Source organism: Diadema antillarum, unplaced genomic scaffold (assembly GCF_040938485.1).
Source record: "Diadema antillarum isolate AM-2024a unplaced genomic scaffold, OU_Dant_1.0 scf00000068, whole genome shotgun sequence".
NCBI classification, from domain to species: domain Eukaryota; kingdom Metazoa; phylum Echinodermata; class Echinoidea; order Diadematoida; family Diadematidae; genus Diadema; species Diadema antillarum.
In genome coordinates this window covers 1,685,432-1,713,197 of record NW_027270957.1, presented here as the reverse complement: position 1 = coordinate 1,713,197, position 27,766 = coordinate 1,685,432, and the positions used below count along the sequence as shown (strand labels likewise).

The 27,766-nt window shown below is 37.9% G+C and overlaps 1 protein-coding gene across 1 annotated transcript in view; it reads left to right on the top strand.

Moving 5' to 3' along the window:
- Positions 1-10,569: 10,569 nt before the first annotated feature.
- The window catches only part of LOC139716628 (metalloproteinase inhibitor 3-like), a 66,641-nt gene continuing 49,444 nt past the window's right edge, over positions 10,570-27,766 (top strand). The window contains exon 1 of the mRNA XM_071628154.1: positions 10,570-11,488. Within this exon, the coding sequence (XP_071484255.1) occupies positions 11,368-11,488 (121 nt within the window). The 5' untranslated portion in view covers positions 10,570-11,367. The remainder of the gene's footprint in view (positions 11,489-27,766) is intronic.

Below are 27,766 nucleotides of genomic sequence, written 5' to 3'. Positions count from 1 at the left end.
GCTAGCTGCAGCCAAGTTCTGCCCAACCCTGCCTCAAAGGCCGGCATTTCACAGAATCAACATCTCATCACCCTCATCATAAGAGACTGTCTGTCGGAGGAAATACATCTGACTTCCGTCTCTGAGGTGACGACCTACCTGACCGGCATCAAGGTCCTTCTGAAAATGTATTGAAGTTTAATAAAAAAAAGTTCCCCTCTATGAATATTTCATTCACGAAATGATTATGTCTTGCTCATTTCAGAGTGATGAGACATTATTTCTTTTATTGTCACAGTTTCATACAATCCAGACAATCCAGACAATGGATGAATAATCAATAGCCTTTTGTTTTGTCCTCCCCCACCCCCAATGTAAATGATTCCATCCTGTCCCATCGACTATTTCTGTGTAAATGAGCCAAATGTGCACAATTTTCACACACATACTCATACCTATGGACATGAAATAAATGTGGCCCATAGAGAGTTTAAAAAAAGGGGACGGGCAAGAGGGTCTGCCAGGAGTGGACATCTCAAAAGGAGGGCAAAAGTGAATTCTGATGAGAGCAATTCTTTCTCAGAGGAGATCTGGGCCTTGTTCCAACATCCGGTGACTGCCATGATGGCTCGCAGTGTAGACACATTTCTGGGTCACCCATAAATTGTTTGGCATCCTTCTTCAAACAATGTCACGGAAGAATACTATTGATGAAGTTTCATTGATGGAAGATTGTTAGGTAACTGAACTCTGACTCGGGTGCAAAGAACCTGCAGTAAACAAAAAGTGCAACAATTGTAACAGCAAATTCCTACTCATTGTTTCCTTGCCAGAACCAATTACAGGTTCTGATTCAAGTTTTAGAATGTCCATCCATCATGGTATGGCTTAGCCTTTTTCATAGGCCCTTGGGCTATTTAACTGACAGTTTTGAGTAAAGAGGGCCAAGACTCAGAACATCAGCACCAGAGTGCTTTGAGTTCTGAGACTGTGATCATTATTCATGGGGGTTTGTAGAAAGCCTACACACCACAACCACTGAATAAATCAGAATAAGTGACCAATGGAACAGCTAGATTACCCCATCAGCTATCGATGTGAACATATGCATTATGCATGAGCTTCTTCGCATGGAGTCTGGCTGATTGGTAGATATTTTGACAAATGCTGACAAATATAGGAAGTTTGTCACAATTGACATACTGAATTGGTTGTAAATTTTGGACATACAATGGTTTAAGTTTAGAAATTGCTGCACAGGACTTTTAAGGCTCTGTCACTATGAGGCTTGCATCTTGCTGGTGGGTTGAGTCTTGTCTTGGGTGATGAGCTGTTACTCACACATTTGGCAATTCCCACATAAAGAAGGAACTTGACAAAGGCTAGGTATGGTCATGAACTATGAAGTTGTGATGTGTGTTGCATCTCATGTTACAAATTAACCTATACCTGTATCTAACTCATAGACCCCCTGAGCTTTGCACAATGCGTGTTCACTATCTTTACCTCAGAGCATACACAGAAATGGTCTAGCTACTCAAAGCGGTCACAGAAATAGGTTCCAAAGTCCACCAAAATCTCACCTTCCCCAAGCCAAAAAAAGAAAGAAAAAAAAAATACAACTCATACTTTTGACTGTTGTGGTCACTCTCATGAATACTTGAGCATTTCAATGATATACATTATCTGTTTACTCTCATTATGATATGTGTCACAATCCAGGTATATGAGCTATTACATTATGTTTTCACACAGATCAACTTTGTTGAAATTAAATGTGAGATCCATGTGCTTCTCTATATAACCTATTGCACAAATGGTAACATTTTGCTTCAACTTGCTTTGCTTCACCATCAGAGTATGCCTCACCTCTAATCAGTGACAAAAAAATAATGAATATCAGAAGTAAATCATAATTATTATACACTCATCCATTATATTGTGTAGTACTGTCTTTTTAATTTTTATCTTGATCATTGCACTCTGACCCTTATGTTTTCCACAAATCAAATCCCTTTAATTTCTTGTCCTTGCTTGAATATAGAGCTTCATGAGTACTTGATATCAATATGTTGAACTTCAGGCACAGTGATGAAGAATTGAGGCCTGTAATTTGTGTGAAATGTACAGTATTACCATGTTATATTTTGAATTCCCGAAGGCAGTGAAGATACATGTACAATGTACATGTATATGGTTCCATGTCACGCTTTTACTGCACAAAGTGGGGATTTCCAGCCGAGGATCATACACAAAATTTAAAATCAGAATACCAGTCAAGAGTCAATTTCTTCCCTCATCCATGTCACGTAACGACCAAACACAAATATAGCCAATTGTTGTTACTCACGTTCGGGAAGACTGAGAATCTGAAATCCTTTGAGATTCAACCAATCACAGACTGGTTTATTTCCCCCTCCTCCGTAAAGCTCCGTAAGCTTCTGGCTTCATGAAATTCATCTCAATCCCGGATCTTTTCTCTGTGTGCCATTTCCCTTTTTCCACCGAATATCATTTTGAGATTTCCTTCGAGGAATCCATCATACTTTACAGGGCAATGCCTTTCAGTAATTCCATATTTCACAGAATATATATATATATATATTTGTTTTTCTACATTGCTCAGATTGACATAAGACTCATATGTAAACTATTTACACTATCCAGATTGCGTTGTCAGCTAAATTGCATCCTCATGAACATGATGTTTTCACCATGAATACTGATGTGTTGTAAAATATAATAAAAAAGTTTAATTTCTATGAATTGAAGAGATTAACTTATTCTAGTCGCACACTTTCCGTGCACCATATGGAGTGGATCAGGGTACATTGCATGACATATGCAGCTTAAACAGGTATCATCAAGCATTTGTGGTAACACACGAACAAGTATCGATGCAACCAGAAAATATATGAGGCGATTGCCCTGCGTAGCCCACCACATGTATGATGCACAAGGCAGCTTCCATTACTTATTGAGGAACAGTGAGATGTCAAGATACATGGATAAACTTGCATCACATACAACCTCCACATTGCATTCACACATCGCTGTATCACTTGGATGTAGGAGCTGAATAAGAAATGTCCAATGCAAAAGTCACATTCTTAAGTTCAAGTATGCAGCATACTTTCTTGAATCCTGGAGGATTTCCCCTCTTGGAAAGTTTGAGGTGCACCCCAAGTCCAGAGAGATGAGGAGAGTGAAATGTTATCACTTATCCCTGCTTGCTGACTGCTTTTGCAAATGGGATAACTGACAAATCAACATAAAAAACAAACCATGCAAGAATATGCAAGAAAAATCAATGTGATGTGCTTCTTGGCAGCCACAGAAAAATTGTTACAGTGTCTCAATGAAAGAAAATGATGGGCATCAGAGAAGATGTTCAGAGTCTTGTACCTAGATACAAGGAGATAAAATCAGATTTGATCTGATTTTAACAGAGGGGACGGGCAAATTAACACATAGTGAAAGAATCCTTTAGTTTCCCATTAATATTGTGTTTTTGTGACTTACCTGCAAAAGGGAATCACGGATGTCAGAATGCCAAGATATGCAAAGGAAAATTAGAGAAAGAGAAATTGATACATTAGCTGATTTCATATAATACACACATACAAACATTTTATTTTAAAGGCTGTTTAATGTTTGTAAGTACCTTCAAAAAGAAGTGTGTTACACAATGTCCTGATGGCAAGCTTAATTGTTTTGTAATGTCGTAACTCCTAACCCACCACAGTTTTATCAATAGCACTTATAAAGTTATATAAAACTATTGGGGTAAGATTTTTTCCCCACTCTTATCCTTTTTATTTTCTTTCCTTCATCTTTTTCCCATGAGCCTCAAACCAACACCAAGCTTCCGTATTGCAAAAGTATGTCATCACGACTTTGACGGGTAGGGGGCAGTTTGGCATTTTTGGTCAGGAAAGGTCTTCCAAGAAAGCCGGTTAAATATTACACTAAAGTCACTCTGAGGGGATAGGCGATCAGACACACTTGATCATCCAAGACGTATTGGGGCAGTGAGGTCTAAGTGTAAGCCATATGCATCATGAATTTTGAATGATTTTTATTCCTTTTTATTTTTCTCTCTTTTTTTAATGCCAAGTGTGAAATTGGGATCTGAAATAACCCTGTCATCTTGGGCTGGGTTTTGAAAACAAGTTTGTCATTTAAAGAGAAAACACCCACATATTTCTACTCAAATCCTACTTCAAAGGTATTGTTTACCATTAGGAGCAGTGATCTAAAAAAAATTTTGAGTTATTACATTTGATGCATATCGGTCGGTTGTATCACAATACATCTTACCATATAAAAATTGTACAATAAAGACTTAAATATAAAGAGAGATCACTACTTTTCTTACTGAACCATAACTGTAGATGGTTTAGTTTAGAAACAATTTTATCATACAATTGTATCTATTGTTCACATTTTGTATATTTACCAATACTTAAAAACTGATTATAACAATCACAATTTTTACATGGGTTGTTTCTATCCCTAAATCACATTTTAGAACTATTTTGAAGCACTAAAGATGAGTTTTTGTTTCATCTGCAAATGGTAAACAATGCCTTTAAGCTGTATGAAGACTAAAAGCTGAGCAGAAGTAATGGTTTTTAGGTGTATAGTGATTTTTAAGTGCATACTGATCTTAAGGTGTATGTGATATTTACATGCATTGTGATCCTTGGTTAGATATAGAAATTGGAGCTTTATGTTCCCTACAGCAAACTACTGGCTAAAATGATTTTATGCAGAATTTCTAACTGCTACAGATATTATAGAAACATATCAAACTTGCAAGTTCCACATGAAAACGACAAACCAAAACAGTCGAAGTAGTTCTGCCTGTCCATAAAGTATATTGGTAACACTTATCAATTCTTTTGAATTTTCATCTGAGCCTTTAAAAAAAAGGTTTACATATTTGGTCTTGCCTTGCTAAATATATTAGCCAATGTACCATTTATCAAGACCTTTGATAAATATATAGAAAACTGCACTCACAAACATGATCAGTGTTGCTTTATTGAAAGAAAGTGCACATAAGCTATGTTTTGCACCCAGAGACACATATCTCCACATTCCTGCCCCCTTTTTCTCTGTCTTCACATTTTTTTTCTTTCGCTTTCCATCTCTCTCTCTATTTTATCTTTGAGTCTCTCCTCCTCAAGTTTTAAAACCCTGCTGTAATTATCAGGTTTACGGCGAATGGAAAGCGGCACAAATTCCTTTCCGCTGATACTACAATCAACACAATTCGCAAGCACGTTGCTTCATCTCCTTAAAAAGATTGGCCCCTGCATTCCACACTTGATAAGGCAACTTGCACAAAACGTTATATGTCCCCTAAAGACACAACGTGTCCATAATATTGTATGATCAAAATACCACGAAGAGATGAAAGATTTCTTGGCCGATGTGGTTCGTGTCATCAGCACCACTCGGTCAAGGTGGCAAAATCTGCCTGGACTCTTGGCCTCCAGGCTACTGAGGGAGAAAACTGACCGAGAGAAACAGACAAAGAAGACGACGGAATGTCCGACATAACACTGCCCTCCACACACTGATTAAAAAAAAAAGAAATATAAGATAAATCCTTGCGTAGTAAATAAGTTGAGACAAGATCAACACTAGTACTTGGTAGTACAAACACGTACACGGAAAATTACCAAATGTTTGTGGATTTGCAAGGGATTTATAGACAATTTGGTATTTCAACTATTTCAAAAATTTTGATGGAAGTCTGAGAAAGAACTAGGTCACTGCTTTCTTTCAATATTGTGTATATCAGTATTTTACATGCTTTTCTTGTAAATCGAAGGAGATAGCAGACTAGACAAAGTTACATGAAATGTGTTACTCCTGAAAAAACAACAACAAAGGCTTAAACAAAAACATTAAACAATACTACTGAGATTCACATAACCTGAAAGTGAGCTTTATGGTTGACCACATTTTGATCAGATTTACAATGCAATGCAATTCTTTATGATACAGCCCTCCCCCCTAAAAAAAAGAATAGCATCTAAAATTCTTGAGTAGGCCTATATTCTAGCTGACAACAACATGCATGTCTGATTTGAGTATCATAACTGATGTCTAATATTTATTATGTGGTGTGTTTGTTTGTTCACTTGATTGTTTTTATCTTTGTTTTGACCTGTTAGGCCTACATCTACTTCATGGAATTATAACTCCCTTGCGAGGTTAAGAAATGATCCAAAGTACTTTTATAGGTAAAGATGGCTGGGATCCCGTGGCCTGATATCTGACACTAATGGTTTGGGTGCCAGTGAAGGAATATTTCATTTTCAAATCTAGTCATAATACCTGACCAAGAATTACGCTCTTAATGTTCTGGCCCACTGGTGAGATGTTGATGGGAATTATTTATGGAACAAAGCAAAACTACCAAAATGCTTGTAATCATATACGCCATAGAGTTACAGGAAAAATGTATGCAGGCATCAAATATCTCCCATGTTTGTGACATTCTACTATTTCGGTTTTTATGAGCCTCAATCACGGAAACCCAAACATTTAAAGTCTGTCCGTCATTCATTGACTTATTAGATATTAGTTACCAATAAATTATTTGGATTATGACTAACAGAAACTTCTTAGTGACAAATAGTTAAGCTGTTATCAAATTCTTTATCAAGCAGAATAAAATATCAATGTACTGACCAGCATACCCTTTCTCTGCAAGTATTTAGTTACAAATCAACAGTCCCTGGCCACTTGCTGTACTTCTAGTTCCTGACAACCACTCCAGTATAAACAACTTGCAATGTAACAACTTTTTTTTTTCTGATCAATAATTTTCTGTTTTGTATTTGTCATTGTCTGCCACTGTAAAATTTGCCTTTATCTTTTCATGCAGGGCATAAAAGCATTGGAATTGATGTATTTTTTTTTTCAAAAGTGGAACGATCATGTTGACTTAAAAGTCATTACACACAGGAACCAGGAGTACCATGTGTGCAACATAGTAAAATTTATCTAATCTGGGATGTAATGGGATAGTTCTCTGAATACTATGTGCCAAGGTAATGAAGGTATATGACACAGAACAGAGAGAAAAAGATGATGATTAAAGTTAATGGGAAGGCAGGACGTGCACTAATTATTGTGCAGTTCCACGAAAGGGCTCCCACATTAAGGAGTTAACAGGAATTATCAAGTAAAGATCAAGCTGACCATGTTTACTATCAGACATCTTTCAATTACCTACATCATATACTTAACAGGTCTGAAAAGTCCTCTGCAAAAGCTAAAAAATAAAAATAAAACAAAAACACTATTAAAAAGCATGTATATTTTTGCAGGGGGAACATACGCCTTATACATGTAGTTAAAAACACAAAAATTACGGACATTTGTTTTCCTTCAACTGGCTATCACTTTTTTTTGGTGAAAAACAGAGTTTACCCACCTGTGACTTTTGTAATGGTTTCATAGCTAATAGCAAATGAAGTCAAAAAACATCTTGATCATCAGTGGATTTTTTCAACAAAAGAAAAAAAATCTACCTATTCTTGCCTCTCACCTTAAATACACAAACCTACGACTTGAATTAGTGCCATTACACTAACAGCTTAAATTTTTGAGATTTATCGAGGTGGATTCATCAGTATAAAAATAAAGAAGAAAAAGAAAAGCTCCACTATCTACAATCCTTGCTCCCACTGCCAAACAAAAATGAGATGAAGATATCAAAACAAACATCCAGGTCTCAAGATAATGTTTATACACCTAGCCTCTTGTTCAAGGTGTGATAACATACACCATTTTCTACCTTGACCAGACTAACTGCAGAGAAAACAAATCTTTACAGGAATTAGCAAAACAGTTTCTGTCACGTTTCCTGCCTTGCCTGCCTTGCGGAGATCACTTAAGTGAGATGTATCCTCCTTATTTCACCAAAAGTTTCAAAAAGAAAAATCACATGAAACTATTAAAGCTAAAAAGGTTCATCATGCTTTTCTTAATGCTACCCTAGCTGTATTGGTACATCAACATTCTCATACTAAGTATGTCAGCATGTGAGCAATTCAACATTTTTTTTCTTCTTCTTCTTTACAAAACAACAACAAAACAATAGGGATCTTAATCCTGAATCTGTTCAACATATCTTACTTACAGAGCAGCATGACCAGATTATATTCAATTTTGTGTTAAAATTGGTGAGTCAAACCACTGCTCAAACAGCCTGCCTGGTTCTGGGGAAAAAAAAAAAAGATATATATATATATATACGGGGAATTTGAGAACTGTCAGAGTAATGGGTTAGATAGGCACTGCTTGAGAAAAAAAAATGATGTCAGTTCAGATGCAAATTCATGGAAGAATACATCACATCAAAAATAAGAGCTAACCTATAAATTATGGAAAGTCATATTCAAATCAACTAGACTATGCCCATGGACTGCTTAAACAGTCCTCAACTTGAAGGTTTTATCAAACTACAAATGTAAGTCAAGGCTGATGTGGTCAAAAGAAACAAGAGTGGTAGTCTCTTTATCATAAACTGTGCTAGCCTTGTCTCTTTCCATTTTTGAGAATAGTAGCACTTCTAAAAGAGCAGTCTTGATATTTTTGGGTGATATATTTCAGGGAATCTCTCGTGACTTCAACTAGAAAAGAACATGGCGACACATGATAACATCCCGACTTCATGACAAACTTGTTTGGGAGTTTGCCAAGAGCTTTCAGCCAACATTACAACATTTCACCCCTGAAGGACATAATCAGGCAAAATTATGAAATAGGATGGCATTATGCAATTATGGCAGACCATTTCCACTTGGAGCTTATCAATGTATTTATTTCCTGAATTCCTACTCTCTTTGGAATGAGATTTCTGATAGAGTCATGCAAAATGTCACGAAGGATTAAATCATCATCATCATCATCGATTCCATCCAGTGGGGTAACCAAAAACTCTGAAAATTCACCATGCCAACCCAAACCCAAACCCTGCTGTTATGGTAGCTTGAATTACAACACAAGAGCATGGAGGAAGTGGGTCATCAAGCCAGTCCAATGAAAGAGGATGCTGGAAAGAGGGGAAACAGACCACACCCCCTAAAGAAGGACAATGGTATATGGAAGCAGACCACACCCCTAAAGAAGGAGAATGGTATATGGAAACAGACCACACCCCTAAAGAAGGAGAATGGTATATGGAAGCAGACCACACCCCTAGAGAAGGAGAATGGTATATGGAAACAGACCACACCCCTAAAGAAGGAAAAAGGTACTTGGAAACAGACCACACCCATAAAGAAAGAAAATGGCATAAATATGGTAACTGGCATCACAACGATTGATGACCAAGTTTAAATAAGTATGTGTTTGTGACAATGTCACATCCATGTCAAAGGTCCTAATCATTTCAAGGCTGATTTTGGTTGTAAAATTGTGCAAATAGTTGAAAGGACTCTGTATACAGTAAGGGGTTGACTACTCAACAAATTTCTTGATGAAAAGTTGAGGTCGAGGAAGTCAACAGAAGACAACAAAGAAATTGTATCACATGTGTCACATAAGATATATAACTCAGAAAGTAGCAAGGCAAGTTGCCAAACATGCCTTACCAAAAAATAAAAACACATATTCATGTGTAATATTACACTTGTATTTGATACCTAGACCCCTTCTACCAAACCTGAATATGCATAAAAATGTCAGAAGGGTGAAGCAACCACAAGAGACAGGAAGTTAAAGGAAGATGGAGAGACAAGATATGGAGATATACAACAGGGACAACAAAATGCAACCAAGGAACATACTAACTAATATTCCAAAATAGTATATTGCATGTTTAATCGCCCAGCTCAAAACCAGCAAAAGTCACATATAAGGATTCTCTGTGATGGACTAAAATAAGTCATTTGGGTTGGTCAACTCTGATTTTCAAAGTTTATCTTACCCGGGAGAGTATTTTTTTTTTTCTTCAATTCTACCTACTGTTAAAATGTGTTGGCTCAAAACAAAACTCAATCGAGATATCAGCAGTTTTTTCTGGACCATTTTTTCTTTAATTACTATTAACAAGATATGCTTTCACTGGGCAATGGAACATATTTTCAATTTTCAGTTACTTGTGAACAGCACACCTGATGGACTCTACTTCCTTTCCTATGAAACTACACCTCATAACACTCTCTTATTTTTAATAACAATCACTTTCTGAATATCTTAGGATGGTCCAATTATAAAAAGTAACATCTTAAAGCTTTAATAGAGCTTATTCTTTTGAAATATGTAGAAAAGTGGAAATTCAATTTGGCCTACTTTTTGTGGGTTTTAAGCTGGGTGGTCATATATATATATGTATAATATATATTTCCTTAAAGTCCATTCATTTTCCAAACCCCTAAAAAGATGAATTTCTTGATAACACCTCTCTCACGAGGAGGTCAATGCTTCCCGGAGAGTGCCCCCAAGTGGTGAATTATAGTCTAGTCAGTCTAGATCGACACCCCCCCCCCCATCTCTTCCTCTCTCTCACTCTTTTTCGGAAAGAGCTATTCACCACCGCTCCACTTCCAGTGATCTCTCTGCACAGCGGCAGCAGCAGCAATAAAAGTGTGAGTCAGATAAAAGCTGTCCCATTGCCTGTTCCAGGCTTAGAACACCTTTTCATAGATACATAAATAATTCCCCCCTCGGCAGCGACTCGACTAGTATCAGTTGCATCGCGGCACCGGACGGACCAAGAGTGACAGGACCGCTTCATAAACCTCTCGCTGGCTCCTATTTTTCCAAGCTCTCCCTCTCGACTTTTTTCACTGTCTCTCTCACTGCGTGAACCCGAATCATCACTTCTCTTGGTGTTGTGAATGAGACGCAAAGTTTACTAGAGCTTCCTCTTGTTGAAGTAAGAGAAGCTTTGTGCTATCTGTGAGTTGGGAGGCGTCTTTGCGGAAAAAAAAAAAAACACCCTGGAAATTCCAAAAGAGGCGACTGAGAGAGAGAGAGAAGAAACACATCCAAAAAAAAAAGAAAAGCAGAAAGAAATCAGAAAGTTAAATGGAGCAACTTTGATCTGGAAGACGACAGACACTTTCACTTCCCATCAGAGCGAGAGAGAGATCCAAATCTCGGATCTGTCTGCGACGACCCGGGATACGTGTTGCCGACCATCAGATAATCTGCCCCCGCTAAGGACTTCGAGCCACTCTCGGGTGCTTCGTCCTCTGAATTGGAGATTCAAGGAGTATACTCTCAGAACACTTCAATCCGTCTCTCTATGCTGAGGAATTTTGCTGTGGATTTGTAGGTGATTTAACAACAAAGAAAACAAAATAAAACTTGAGTGTTCCATCTCGTGGATATTTTGCAAAAAAATTTGAGGACAGAATGCATCCGATGGAGGTAGTTTTGCTGGTGGTGGCCATGCTGGCATGTATGGTTCATGACGCCATCGCCTGCAGTTGCCAACCCTCACATCCCCAAGATCACTTCTGCCGGTCAGCATATGGTGAGTCTTTTAGAGTCCGTACAGTACTGTCTTAAGTCATTCCTTCATGGATATCTTGCTAGCTCTTCTTTTTGAGACAATTTCTCAAAACTTGCAAACTTCTTTTTTCCTGTCACTCATATATGATTCATTTAATTTCATTTTATTGCCTTCCTTTATTCACTTTCATTTTAAACAGAAAATGTACAAAACATATCATGCTTTTAAAAATATATACATATTTTACATCCGTACGAATATAGTATAATCACACAATAAAATAGGTTAATTACTGCAATGCATTTACAAATTTTTCACTTGTTTTGTCAAGTTCTCATTCAATACCTCAAAATATATCACATTACTTTCATTCATTCATAAATTTACCAACTTTTGTGTCACTCTCTTTATCTGACTTAGAGTGACTTACATCATGGTGATGTATTTGCAAATTTCCAACCACTTTTTTATCCTTTCCATATCTCAACGTTTATCAAATGATTGTGATACATTCACCACTTTGGTATTTTTTCCTTTTCTTTTCTTGTCTCTTCTTTTTGCCAGTTCTTGTTTGTACCACAACACATTATTGCCATGTCATAAAGATTGACTTTTAATTCAGGCCTCTGTGGGTTTTCCATTTCTCTGAGCAAACACTAGCCAGATGCCATGTCAACAATGTACATTGTGCACCTGTGATGACAATCGTACATTTACGGATTCAGCCGTGGTCCCCAGAAATAAGTCACCGTGAAACGAATATATTCCATTATCAAAGAAATGTTCAGCAAACAGAGAGAACATGATGATAATCACACTGCACACCTATTGCTTTTTGTCAGTGTGGGGGTATAAAAAGGTTTAAAAAATATTGGTCTTTGAGAACAGCTAGTAGGGGGAACAAGTCTGTATGGACTGTAATCTCTAGACAAATGGACAAAATAGCCACCAAGATATTTTCACAACGAATTCTATGGTTTTGGATTATTTTCATTTTCTGTTTGTTTGTTTGTTAGCTTTGGTTTATGCTTGCTTGAAAAAGCCATCCCATGCTACAAAGAAAGAACATTTCCAAACCGATCTTTATCCCACCCAAGATTCCTTCACTGAGATACATCGGTGGGGGGTTGAGCTTTCTCTCGAAATACGAAACAGATTCCATTTCTAGTGGACAAAAAAAACTAGGTTTTCATCAGTCTACCCCCAACTGGTTTAAGCAATTTTTAGCTGGTGTCTCACTGGTCCCGAAATCAATACTTGGCTAATCCAAATTTAGCTGTACTCAGGGGAGGGAAGCTCCTTGCCTCGCATGACAGCGACTCTGCCATCTTCTCTTCTTGTTGTCTTCACGTTTGTGGTTGGAAACAGACCATGCAGTGGTTGCGAAAACTTTAAAAACTGGAGGGGTGAAAGACAGGAGGGTGAGATAAATTCCTTTTGACTTTGCTCAACTCCTCGATCCCCCCCCCCCCACTTCATCCAAGAGATGGGCCACATTAAGTGAAAAACATGTTTGAGAATTTTTCATCAAAAGTGCTTCTGTTGCCCCTTTGTTCTGTTTTTATTTCAATGCACGTTTATATTTCAGCACCATTGGAAACAATGAAAGCATGAAATCATACTGAATAACTGATTTAAATGGGAGTTATGCATTTAGGAATTAAATTTACCTTGCCAAACGTTCACCGATCAAATAGCATGAAAAATATGTTTCACAAAAGAATGTAAACTGTAGCTTTGGCAAGTTTTTGTTCCTCAAAATAATCAGCAATGTCAAAGTACAAATATCTTCCTTGGCAACATGACTTCTCGTCCGATAAATTGTGAGCAACTTGACATACCAATGTTGACACAGTCTGTCATGAATGGTCGTATAGACTCGTTTGTTTGACTTTTACCCGACAATGGGATCATCAACAGTGACCCAACAACACTGACAAGGAGGTTTACGTGATTTATTTTACGAATAGCAATAAAAAAATGTCATGAAATCCATTTTTTCTTACCAAACTCACAAGAATGAACAAATAAAAAAAAAAAAAAACAGAAAAGGAACTACAGCTTGGAGCAGTGAATTTGAAATGTTTTGAAAGCATATTATTTTTCTATACAACAGATAAAATGTTGAGTGCTTTATTGAGAGTGGTCTGACATCTACAATGCCTTACTGGCTTTCAGAAAATTCCAAAATTTAACTCCAGGTGTTGTGTTGAGCTCATTGTCACCCTTTCTTTATTATTGCTTTCATGGTAACCATTTACGATTTTATCAGTCATGGACAGAACAGGTACAAGACTTTAATATTGAAGATGCATTCTTTCACGCATTTTTTTGGTTTGTTCACGTAAAACGGCAGTAAAGGTCAGGGAAGGTACAATGTAGGAAAGTTTGTTTTGCCTTCTTCTTTTCTCTAGAGGATATTAGATTTAGCGGAAGGTGAATAATCGTACATCATTTCATACTTCTTGGAGGTATAATAAAGTTGATTTGTTGAGTTGTAAAATCAAGAGCAAGGGGATGTTGTGTACAAGCCAGAGAAGGTTACTCAACTCTCCGAAGTCGCCCCTGGCATTTGTCGCTTCAAGCTGAGCATCAACATCCCCTTTTGCATGAATACATGAACCCTGTATCCGTTTAAAATAAAGAAAAAAAAGGACAGCATTCTCTACTTAGCCCCCCCCCCCCCCCCCCAATCGTAATGGTATTAATGATAGATGAGACAGATTGGAAATAGGAAATGCACGTTGCGAGGTACACGTAGCACAGGACTCTGCCACCGGAGGCACATGCGGCACGGTAAGCGTCATTGCGTATCTGTGCGTGGTGAGACTAACATTGCCTCGAGGACCGGTGGGACAATCATATACGGCACTCCACCCCTTGACAACGTCATCTGAACATGACCCTTACAATGTGGCGAGGAACGTCACAACAATATGTAGGGCTGAAGATAGGTGTTCTTCCTTGTGACATATGAAAGGACATTTTTAAAGGGAGTCTTTACCCTCTTATCTTCAGTTAAACTTCTGTTAATTAGGCCTCTTTTGTTCTTCATTTCAAGACGAGTGGCTCTGTTGCCCTTGCTAAAATTCAAGAAATACAGATGGACAGTGACATTGGCATTTATACACCACATACAACATCATATTCTAGTGTCCATATTGCATAGACTGACTTTTGAGGAATGTACCTGCATTTGTAAGAAAAACAAACTTGACAAACATTTTCCTGCACGTTCATTAACGGATGTTACCCTCTAACCATTTGGTTAAGTTAGGTTATTCACCTTGTTTGTTGTCCTACCTCAAAAAATCTTGAGATCTCAGTAACAATTGAGATAATATCTTTATGATTCATTTTGGCTTACAAATATTTGTTTACAAAAAAAAAGGTAATAAAAAAATCCTTGATCCATTCAAGGTGTGGCTGGCCTTGTCTACAAAGACTGTGGTGCAGACGTATACGCCACCAACAAAGAAAACGCTGCCAAAATTCTTTAAGGTTGAACAATTCAAGAATTTCTGGCTCCAGGACATGTCAATGGATGTACAGAAAGGTGGTCTAAAGCAGTAGATAAGGTTTGTTATGTATTCAGACTGATATTCAGTTAAGAAAAAAAAGTGGGGCTTTTCCTGTTTGTTGAAATATCTTTAACCTTCAATGACTCAACCTGTATGGTGTTGGTAAAGGTCAACAAATGTAAATATTTCAATCCTTGAATAGCCTTTTTCTTTCCAATCATGATTCAAATGGTGCTATGCACAATTCATCAATACCAGGCAATGCAATAAAAACGAATTATCGCAGGAAGCATGTATGCAGTCTGCACAGCTTGAGTTTTAAGTTACACATACATGCAAATTTACTGATTTTTTTTTGTTGTTACATTAAGGCCATTTTTTCCCACATTTTCAACCTTTTACCCTTTTACTCATAATGATTCAATGGGGACAAAAATGAGCTCATATACAGTGCAAAGCTGTTGCCATGGCAACTCCTATTACTTTTAACGATTTCATGTGAATAAAAAAATGAGTTCATAACAGTGTTGAACAGTTACCATGGTTACAAGTGTTCAGAGAAAGCCAGTTCAAGTCCACACCTGTTCACATGGATATGTTCTCATTATCGGCCAAAGAGTGCAGCCACCACCGAGATGGCTGTTAGTCATTGGGGCTCTTAGGATCGTACCGGGGGAAAGGGAACAGACATAGGTAAATCATCTCTATCAGTTGTCGGGAGCCTTCAAAAAAAAAATTGGGCAAATCAAATGAAGTAAACCGTGACAGAGAAGGAACCCGGCAGACCTTAATGGGAAGAAATGGTCAGACGAAGGCGGGATCATTTAAGTCGGGAGAGTAAGTCACACATCCCAGGAGCCAGTGGTGATTACGGTTCCATTTTGTTGCTTTTTGTTTGTGTTTTTGTCTATGGTATGTAAATAGGCGACGAGGAGCGACCGCTTCCTCCGTAACGTCAAACACGTGTCCGTGCAGACCACCGCTGAGGAAGGACTGTCACGCAAGATGATAAGATACTGGCATCGTTTTCCCCCTTCTATAATCTTCTTCCTCTAGCGTTTTTTTCTATCTCTCTGTCTTCCTTTTGTTATCAGCATAATTTTAGTCTCGCTGCTGTGTCCAGACACAGATTTGGCACTGGTCACAGTGCACGATGATTCAATTTACAGCCTGTTAGATTTCTTTTTTGTTTTGTTTTAGACATACTTGAACTACCGTAAAGTTCCGTGTATAAGACGCACTATTTTTTCGTCGGAAAACGTTGAAAATCGGGGGTGCGTCGTATACACGGGTACAGTCGAATCACGAAAAAAAATCCGTCATGTACACCCAATTTTATAAGGCCAACTTGGGGCCATGTATGCCCATCGACGTTTGGAAGGTAAGCAATCACTAAAACTTACGGATAAATTAGCGATCTTTCAATCTGGACACACACAAAAGCTGCAAGTACGAGATAAACTTACATCGGCCTTGTGCAGTAACGATGTATCAATCTGGCCATAGACAACAGCTGTAACAGCACTGCTGTATGCTACCAATGTCAGTCTACCAAGCTACCAACAGCCAACCTAGTAGCTGGAATACGCGATGTACAGGTATCATTACTAAATTACCGATACCGTAAAACTTATCAATGTACTAGTATCAATATGGCCATAGGATCGACACTATGTCACCGCAAATATGAACGATGTGTGAAGCATGCATGCATATCCATGTCGTTCGTTTGCTCTTCATTTCACGAGGCCAGCTAGGATAGCATAGCTGCACTGTAGCTAGCTAGCAAGCCTTTGGCAAAGGCAGCAGCTGCAGAGAGGCTTTTGCAATGGACTCGCGTGCACACAGCGATCGGATCGAAGCGCGCTTGCCCGTTGCGCGCTGTGTGTGCAAGTCCATTGCTCTCTGTGTGCGTGTGCTGAAATTATAGCGAGCTGCCTTTTGCAAAAGGCTAGCACTGTGCATACAAGCATGGTACAAGAGACACACCTTACTGGTAGTGCATGAGTGTACTACCGTACGCACCGTATGTCTTGCCGTATGATCCCTCTGCTACACTTGTTGATGTTTTTCTTATTTTCCGTAATGAACCTTCCAGTCTGACATGCGTCAATATGCGAGACCCTCTGCTATCATGACAGCAAAGATCGTACTGTACACTCATGAGTACGATATGCATGACACATGTACCACGATTGAAAGGCAAAACAATAGCAAGTGAGTACCGAGACAAGTCTCGCATTTTGCGACTTCCATATTTTGCCGATGTCCGATGAATACCGTTAAAAGAAAATATAAAAGGAAACGAAAAATAGAGCAAATACATGCTGCATTCTAGGGAAATTTTGAGCTGAAATAATATGTATGACACACGCAATATTTGCGTGGAAATTTTCGTGGTTTTTTTTTTTTTTAAATTTTAGGTCCGAAAGTAGGGGTGCGTCTTATACACGGGTGCGTCTTATACACGGAACTTTACGGTATACAAGGCCAGGAATGTCACTTGCAAGAATGCAAAGAGTGTGTAAGTGTAGAGGTATGAAGGAGAAGAAATCCTGTTTTAAACTCTCTGCAAACATTTGTGAATACCTCAAACACAGAACATTTAAACTGCTGAAAAAATAAATAAGTAAAATGAATGTACAGAGTAAGGGAAATTATTTTCAGCACCAGATGTTTCAGATCTACTGTTTGACAAGTATCCCCCGCCCTGTGACAGACGAACATTAGTGTCTCCTTTAAGCCCAATTACTCAACTGGGGATCTATTCCAGATATCAACAAGGTTGGGTGTCATATGCACCAGAGACACAGTTTGACTTCTCAGTAATTATCCCCGCCTCCAGTTCTAACAACGTAGGTGTACTGGGCGAGCAAAAGCTTGAGGCTGATGAATATCAGGGTCTGGTGGAATATATATTTATATATTTTTCCCCCTTCAGACATTGTATTGCAGAGTCACATATAAAACAGAAACATTTCTGGGTCATGGAGAAGTCATTTGGAAAGCAGGGCAAGGAAAGACATACAAAAGAGCAAGTAAATATGCATGTAAACTCAGACATTTGGAATCCACTAATTCACTTCAAACTCACCTTGAACAACAACTGATAATTATATGTATATGAATATAAATGAAATACAAATTTGTTTATTTGCATAAAGACATATATACAAAGAGTTATTATTCTTTAATATATTCCTACATTATTCAATTTATTTAAACAATTTAAGCAAACTATAAAAAAATAGATAAGTTTGAATATAGACATAGGCCTCCATGTAATACATAATTACATACTCAATAAACAATTATGTAGGTTACCTACATACAAAGTATACAATGTTGGGTCAATCTTGGCTTCGACTTGAAAGTGTGCTTGTGTTTGAAAGGCAGTTGGTAGAGATGAATGTGCCAGTGAAAGTTCATGGTCGCCATCAATATGTGGGGTTCTCTCTACAGTACGTGGCTTTGATTTCAGGTCTCTCTGTTCCCCTGAATAGACTGGCAGCAGTCATAGTGTTACCTCTCCAAGTTTTTGTTGTTGTTGTTTTTTATTAATCAGAAGACACAGCCCAAGAAAACAGCACATGGCGAACATTCAGTAGTAATCCTTTCATTACATGCTACTGGTGACCTTTACAGAAGTAGGCCTACTCATTTTAGCCTACTCCCAAATTTTCCCCTGTATGTACAGTAGGCAGCATAAAACATATGCAGGACTTTACATGGTGAATTTTGTGCAGTATCTTCAAATTACTTTGCATCATTCTCTGTCTTCTACTAATTTACGATTTTTTAATTTCATTTTCATATAGAGAGCCAACATTTCACTATTTTCTTCCATTTTTAAAGTCTGTCTGGTTCAAAATACCAATTGTCTGATTGCCTACTTTGAATTAATGAAATGTTTTTTTTTATGTTTGCTGGCTTTACTTAGAATAGAGTATTCAGTTGAATAACAGGCATTTTTTTTTCAAGTTTTTGAAAAATTGAGTGAATGTAAAAGACAATAAAAAAACATAAATTTGTAGAGGAGAGGAGAGGTGAGTTCGGTCAGCAGTTGCTCGAGCCTTTATATCCAAGTAGATCTTTCTGGCCAGCAGAGATAACACAAAGAAGAAAAAAAATATCATAAAAGATACACCTTTAATATCAGTTATGGTCTAGTTTTCAAAGGCAAGGTGATGGGGAAATATGAAAGGATAATAAAGACATGTATGAAGGATAAGTCCTCATTCCGTATATTCACTTGAGATCCTTCAATTACTGTCTGAAGTGGACTTGGGTAATTGGCTTGCCAGCGGGGAGTTTGCTCCATCTCCCCAGGTACGACATCGTCCATTTTGCAGCTTGAGTGACATAAGAAAGATCATGTGATATATTCTGTCAGCTGTTTATATCGATTGCCCAGTCACGCTAACTCTGTGTGTGCTGCGACACCAACCAGAAGGAAATGAGTGGCAAATTGCCGTAATGATACATTTCCTTCATGAGTATTAGCTGCACACTCAACAATTGCATTTCCAAACTATGCAGCGGAATTAAAGATACATAGCTTTTGATTGGTTAAAGATAATAAAAAGTTAGATACCTCAAAAGTTTCCCTGAGTTTCCTTGTCTTGGTGTGTGTTTCACATTAAAGTACGTTGTCTGTGAGAATTACTCGCCCCAAAGTGCTCTCATGTCTTAGTAATCATGCAATAATGGTTTCGTACCAGAGCCGTCGCCGTACAGCGTCAATAAATATTGTACGAAACCACTGACTGCGACCAGCAGCGTGCAGCCCATTGTACGCATAGCTAACTGCGACCAGCAGCCCCATACGCATAGCGTAATGGGGCTTCGCATTGTAGCATTCAGGATCATGACAGAATTAGTATCGCGGGTAAATGTCAACTTAAAATCCAAAAATTTGTTCGATTTGAAGACTTATCAATTAAGTTGAAGTATTGAAAACAGGCTTCGAACAACGTTTGGTTCTGCCAATAGTCCCTTTCTTTTCGAATTGATGACTGAATGTGACTCGGTCGAGAGGACCTTGGGAGAGCTACACACACTGACTACTACGGCCAGCGCATGCGCACACAAACATCTTATCCGTTGATGGCTTTGAAATTTGTGCGCATGTGATGTGTTCGCATGCACTGGCTGTAGTATTCAGTGTATGTAGCTCTCCCAAGGTCCTCTCTGCCGAGTCACATTCAGTCATCAATTCGAACAGAAAGGGACTATTGGCAGAACCAAACGTTGCCCGAAGCCTGTTTTCAATACTTCATCTTAATTGGTAAGTCTTCAAATTGAAGAATTTTTGGGATTTTAAGTTAACATTTATCCTGCGATACTAAATCTGTCATGATCCTGAATGCTACAATGCGAAGCCCGATTACGCTATGCGTATGGGACTGCTGGTCGCTATGCGTATGGGGCTGCTGGTCGCAGTTAATTGCATGATTACTAAGACATGAGAGCACTTTGGGGCGAGTAAGTCTCACAGTGTTAGTTATATGAAAGGTACTTTAACCTGAAACACAAACTAAGACAAGGAAATTCAAGGAAACTTTTGAGGTACCAAAACTTTTTATTATCTTTAAAATTTGTCCATATATATTTTTTTTCATAATTCATACCTTCAGAACTCTCAAAACTGGCACTACACTATATAATCAAATAGTTCATCCAGCCGATCACTTAAAGGGGAAATCCAGTCCAAATATAAGTTAGTCTGATAAGAAAGAGTAAAATATTACAAGTTCAACAGTAACATTTTGATCGAAATCGGGTGAAAAATAATTTGTCATTTTGAAGTTTTCTAATATTTCAGGAAACAGTTCTAGAACGGTCAATATGAATACAAAAATGGTAAAGTGAGCGTGTCATACCTTCACAACTTGCCATATAGTTTGTACATACAATTTTGAAATTTCCAGTTTTTCATTCAAACGCAATTATGCCCGAGGCTCAAATCCTGAAATATCCAACTGATCACTATTCTGAAGTTATTCAATAAGGAATAACATCATGTTTCAGACTTCAATGACAAAAACACTGATTTTTTATCATTTTTTTTCACAGGATCAATGGAAAATTGTGAGGTTATGACATGGTTAGCTCAGTCATTTACATACTCAGTATTCATATCCACTGTACAAGAACTGTTTTGCAGGAATTAGCAAAACTTCAAAATGTCGTAACCTCCTTATTTTTCATCCGATTTCAGTCAAATTTTCACTGTTAAACTCGTAAGATTTTATTCTTTTTATCAGACTAACTTATATTTGGACTGGATTTCCCCTTTAAGAACGATACAAGAATGAAAATGATTTCACTTTGAGCTATGACATCATATCCTCTGTGCCCCCTTACACTTCCCCTTGTTAGGTACATTCACTTTTACAGCATTGCGATATTTTGCACTTTGACTCGCGAAATTCACAAAAACAAAAATGCCGCGAAATATTCTGCATATACAGTAGGCCTATAATACAAAGGTAATTCCAATGTGAACACACGTATTGAAAACCAGTCCAATGTGGCATTTATGACATAAATATAATAAATTCAAATGACTAGTTCTATCTGTTCATACATTGGATACCCTGTTCAGCCATGGACCTACTCCATGGTTCAGCCGATGCTCCTGTTTTGTTTTGTTTCTTGACATTGTGGTGACGATTAGGCCTTGTGAATGTCACCAAATGATAAAAGCTTTAAACACATTCATCTGCATTCAGGCTTTTCAGGGAGACATTCCATGTGGATAGATTAAATATAATTGCTGATTTGCGGGTAAAATACAACATTATTTTAGCTCTCCTAGCTCATTCTGAATTCATAAAACAAGACAAAGTTCTCAAATCTCTGTGGTAACCATAACACATTTTTTCCTCCATGAAACACCCAATTGAGAAAATCATTAATGGCATTTTCAGGAGAATGATTTTCAATTATCTGGTAGTTGATTAATTGTAGGCCCTTCATAGTCAGGCTAGATTCACATCAGAAAGACTTGTTTCATGTGACATTTACTTCACAAGGGCAAATGGAGGGCAGGTTGTTATGGAAACAAAGAGTTCAACACATTAAACATGACTTAAAGTCAAATGCTGCAGTCTAATTGCAGATCACACTCGAGACACACAGGGTGCTAAAAAAAGAGACAGTCTCGTTAGCACACTTATCTTAGAAGATGAATTCTTTCTTAATCCACCCCATCACATTCTGCGGATGAGGAGGATCGACAGCAAATCCTACAAGGATTCCAATGGGTGGTACTGGGTATCGCGGTAAAAATAGACAACCAAGGATACATGAGGGGCTTCTTTCTAAAACTTTTTCTTAGGGATTCGGTGGCACTCATGCTCCTGTCGTGTAACAGGCCAGATTTGATCGCCACGGTGATCAGACAGATAGGTGGGAAAGCGGCTAAGTCTCATCCCTCAGTCTCGCCCAATGATGGGTCCTGCGGTATGCGGAATTAAAGACCTTAAAGGCATAATTTACCATTTGCAGATGAAACAAAAACCCAGCATTAGTGCTTTAAAAAAGTTCTAAAATGTGAGTTAGGGATAGAAACAACCAATGTAAAAATTTGAACCAGTATAATTAATGTTAAGTATTGTTTAATACACAACATGTGAACAATAGTTATAATAAAAATGTTTCCAGACTAAATTGTCTACAGTTACGGTTTAATGAGAAAAATACTGATATCGCCTTAGATTTTAGGCTTTATTGCATTTTTTTTTTTAAATATGGTAGCATGTTTTGTGATACAACTGACCTACAATTATGCATCAAAAGTGATATCTTGAACAATTTTAAAATCACTACTCCTAAAGGTAAACAGGACCTCTGAAATCAGATTTTATCTTCACTCTGCAGCAGGCATGTAATAGTGTTGTATCACAGGGCAATAACTCCTTTAAAAACTGTCGAGCTTTTTAATCAGCATCTGTTAATCCATCCAAACTTCACCTTGTTATGCCTCGTTCCAAAAGGAAGACCATGGTGACAATAGTGATTAGGGGATAAGATTTTGATTTATCAACAATCAGTTTCCAGAACTCTGTGACAATCAGTACAAAAAGCACTCCAGAGTGTTTGTCAATCAGCATAACAAGCACAGTAGGATTAAAGGCCTGCATTTAAGGAGAAGTACAAGGATGAGTGTGTAGTCTGGTGTGGTATAGAACACTGAACGTGAAAAAAAAAAGAACTAAACAAACAAACAACACAATTCTTTAGTGCTTAATATCTCAGGTAGGATCAATTTTATTGACTACTAATTTTCAATATGATAGATATCTTGATTGACAGTATTCAATTAAACTTATTCTTGTGCATGTACAGTTTATGTGCCGAGCACTGTGTGCACAGTATATGCTATCTTTAGAGAAAATTATATGATCTGTGGCCTGTACACTGTTATGATGGATCATAAGAATTCCTAGATGATGAAAGGGGAAATCAACAATTTTGAATTTGAAATTGATACAATAAAGAGATAACATGTCACTTGTTACCTCTGCCAGTGTAAAAAAAGAAAAGGAGAAAAACCTTTATCTTTCAAGCAACTTTCAAGTATATACCACTACGGTAGTCATGTCTAACGCTTAGTAACAAAGCCATATCCTTGATAATTCATTTCCTATGTGTTGTTGACAAGTTTTAGGAGCTGATGAACACTCCATTGCTTTGGCACAGGGGATCAATGATGCATACAAAACCACACTGTCTATACAAAGAACAACAATATTGCTCAGAGAAGAATTCGGTCAAAGTAAGCTGTTAATGAGTGAGTCATGCCGTGGTATCCTTTCTAAACCACAGAGTGTTTCTTCATTCTTCACTCCACAAGTCTCACCAGGACCTTTTTTTCTGTTTCATGAATAGGATTGTGAAAATATAGAAGAAGTAAAAAAAAAAAAAAAGAGGAAAAGGATGCAAGGGGTGATTGTGTTTGGTCATCTAAACACACCTGACTCATTGGTTAATCCTTTCACAGCTCAGATGCCATTGTTCCATGGGCTCACCTCACCATTTTAATTACAATATGTCTTTATAGGAATATGGTTCAGTTTTGTATTCAAAACTGCAAAGCAGTCTGTAAACACATAAAGGCCACTCAAATGCTACATTTAGGATGTCAAACAAATTTAGTATATAAGAACATGCATTTTGTGAGTTATAATCTTAAAATTACAGATTCTAACCACTTCATCATCTTGGGAACCAGCATCGAGCATGCTGCAGCAAATAATGGAAATAATCACAATTCATATCGTTATATTGCTCTTAATGGTCTAATCTAAAGAGATATGACATACACAGATCGGTATCAAGACCCTTTCCTTGTATTCTTTCTCTCTGCTGCAGAACAAGTATAAGCTTAACTCTCTAAAATCTCAAATTTAAAGATTTTAATGGCCTGAATGGGCCACTAAAGATAAAAGTTAGCATTGAACCCTGCTATAGCAATGAACTTAATTTGACAGATTTGTTTGGAAAGTATTGGGGTTGTGTAAACTTACAAAACCAATCAGTATCTCCCCTACTCCGCCCTTAACAAGACTTCACCTTAGTCACTAGAAGTTGTTGTCTGTCTGCTGCAGGGGCGGATCCAGGAATTCCGTAAAGAGGGGGCGCGTTTACAAAATTAAAGGGGGGGCGCACACATCCCTCCCCCCATTTTTTTCTTTTTATTTCTTTTGTTTCAACAAAAAATAAAGGGGGGGCGTGCGCCGGTTGCGGTCCTCCCTGGATCCGCCCCTGCTGCTGTTGTGTTGTATTGTATCAGGGAAGACCCTCAACATAAAGGCAAAAACACAAATCACGAAAGTAACGGAAGTAACAACTGCTTTTGAAGACAGCTAGATAGCCAGGACCCTCCTGACATGAAGCTGTATAAAACCTTTGCATTGTTTGCTTAGCTCAGGGGCTTCTAGCATCTCCAGAGCAGCCTCGGTATGGTAAAAGGTAAACAAAAACACTTCATAGAGAGCAATACATGGCAAATTTCCTTGAGCTCACTCTGGAGGAATGTGAAACATTACCACATTCTTCAGAAAAGAATTATCTTGTTACCACTGCAAGAATGAATGAGGAAAATGGATATTCATGTTTTTTGCGTATTTCTCATTGATTCCTTAAGGTGTGGTGTGAGATAAATGTACATATAGTAGTAAGACATTGAATGTAGCTGTTGATGAAATGTTACTGAAATCATCGCCAGGCAGGCAAAATGAGAGCATTTATACAAGAAAGGCTTCATTCTATGACGTTACAGGATTCTTCATTGACCAGTGAGAGGAGTGAAGCCCCAGGGTCGCGACTTATGGCCTTTTGGGGTCATTAGTCCTTTTCTCTGATGCATTAGAGGAGGTTTCTATCAGTAAAATGGCCGATTGTCACTTAAAATGTAGGCTAAGGACAACTTAAACCACCTCAACAGTCAGTGCAATACTATTTTTGTATACAGTTGTGTATCATAGGGGTTGCATCATTGCCCATTTATGACGATCGCAGATTGTTTGGCTTGAAAAGCTGTACGTCAACGTTTCAACCTGCTGCAAAAATTAATGCCACAAATGGGACGTTAAAACAGAATACAAAACTCACTATATTTTATTTTAAATACTCAATTAGATACTAATAAGGAAAGTATACAAGGATATGCAAGCATACACACCATTTCTAACTTTTAAGTACTCATTTGGAGTAAGCTTCATTGTGAAATGTGATAAAGGTTTTTATTGTTAAGGTCTGTGTTACAACAGAAGCAATCACAGCAAGTTTTAGCCTTCTTCCCAAGATTTCCCAAGTCTGTTTGCTCCCCACCCCCATCTCTCCCAAACTCCTCTCCCAAAAAAAAAAAAAAAAACTACCAAAGACAGCACATATACTGGGCTCTTGCTCAAGCTCACTGATGAGTAGAGTCAAATTAAACTATAATAAGGCATTTTGTTAAATCTTTTTTTTAATTTTCTTCACTTCATAAATATTGAAGGCATAATCAAGTTGTCTTATGCTATTAAGAAAGAATGCAATTTATCACATAAGCATCAAGTGGACATCAAGGATTTGATGTTTTGCGATGTCTGCCCTCTTAGCTAAATGTATGATCGGCCCGTTTCTGATCAAGACCCCCTGAGATGTTGTGCCGATTAGATGAAGCCGTATACCCGCCAAAGGATGTAAAATGGTTGTGTAAAGGATATAAAGGGTTGGGGTAGAGGGCAGGACCGGAGGGGCATGGTGACACCCCTCTCCTTTACCTCGCCTCTCTATCCCCCCCCCCCCTTCCTCTTACCTCTCCACAGTTACCTTCACGGCCGCTTCCTTCCTGTGTGTGTGTAGTGGGGCGTAGCGTGCGGATTCACTGACAGCACTTTTTTTTGCAAAACAACTGCGCGAGCTCGCGAACTCCTTCGCGATCCCTCCCTCCAGAGAGCACATGGAGCAGAGATCATACTGTCTGCTGTATTTCCCCCCTTAAAACTAAATATAGCGGGACGGCGGGTGATTTTTTTTTCTTTGCTTTGTTTCTGTTGTTGTTGTTGTTGTGGTTGTTGTTTATCTCCATTCCTCGTTTCTCTTTTCAGCTTATTTAGGCTTTTGATTGTTAACACAGATCAGCATCCAGAAATACAAGAGCTTTACAAATATAGGTGGACGAAAATTTTTGTATTGTTTTTTATTTTGTTGTTGTTGTTACTGCTGCTGATGTTGTTTTGTTTTGCTTGTGTGTGTTTCTGTCCAGCATGCAAGGATCAGCTTTCCTTTACCTGCTAACCCCCCCCCCCCCCCAAAAAAAAAATAAATAAAATAAAATCCCCCCCCCCCATATCCTGTGGTTAAAAGGAATAAAAAAAAAATCACTGAATGACGAATTGGTGGAGTATTTCACCTCCCATATAAGGAAACAAAGCAACTGAAGGGGACAGTGTAGTAAGTGTATGCACTTTGTGCTGACAATCTATTGAGAAGGAAATGTTCACACAGGAAATTTGTAACAAGACAATGTTGCGTAAGAGAAATGGGCTTTTCCAATTCGAAGTTAATAAGTCATTTTGAATGAGGGATAAGAATCACTAAATTCCTTTTTTTTTTTTAAGTCAGCTGAATGATGAAGATGTATGGGGCCTACTAATGATGGAAACTACTTAATTTCTGAATTTTGTATGTTCTAGAAAGTTAGGATTTTGACTACCAAGTTTGATTTTCACACCCATGTAAACATGACCATAATTTGAAGCTTGCTGAAAAAAGAGAGAGAGAAAGTAAACATGGTCCTTGGTAGTCAAAAATCCAAATGGAGGATCTCATGAGGAATCGACGTGTACACCAGTATTCATGACCAATTATCGGAGGAACTCTTTTGGACGTAATGTCTATGTCATTTCTTGTCCTCCATTTTTGTGAAAGCTGTCGGAAGCTGGGTGGGTTTTCAGGAAAGTATCCTTCCGGCTGTCATTTACATTAAAACCACAGTGACAAGCAAATAAGTGACAATGAATCATCTCATGGACCAATGTGTATTCACAATTATTTCATTCATTTGTGTGTGTGTGTGTGTGGGGGGGGGGGGGGGTGATGATACAATTTCAATCTTTAAATATCTAATCATGGGAACATTGCAGATCATGTCAGGACATGAAACCAAATCATTTTTGTATCAAGTTAAAACCAGATGTATAGAACCCATTTTTTGCATATCATTGTCCATGCAAAATAAGACAAGAGTTTGTGAAGATCTCACATACCATCCGTTCTCTTG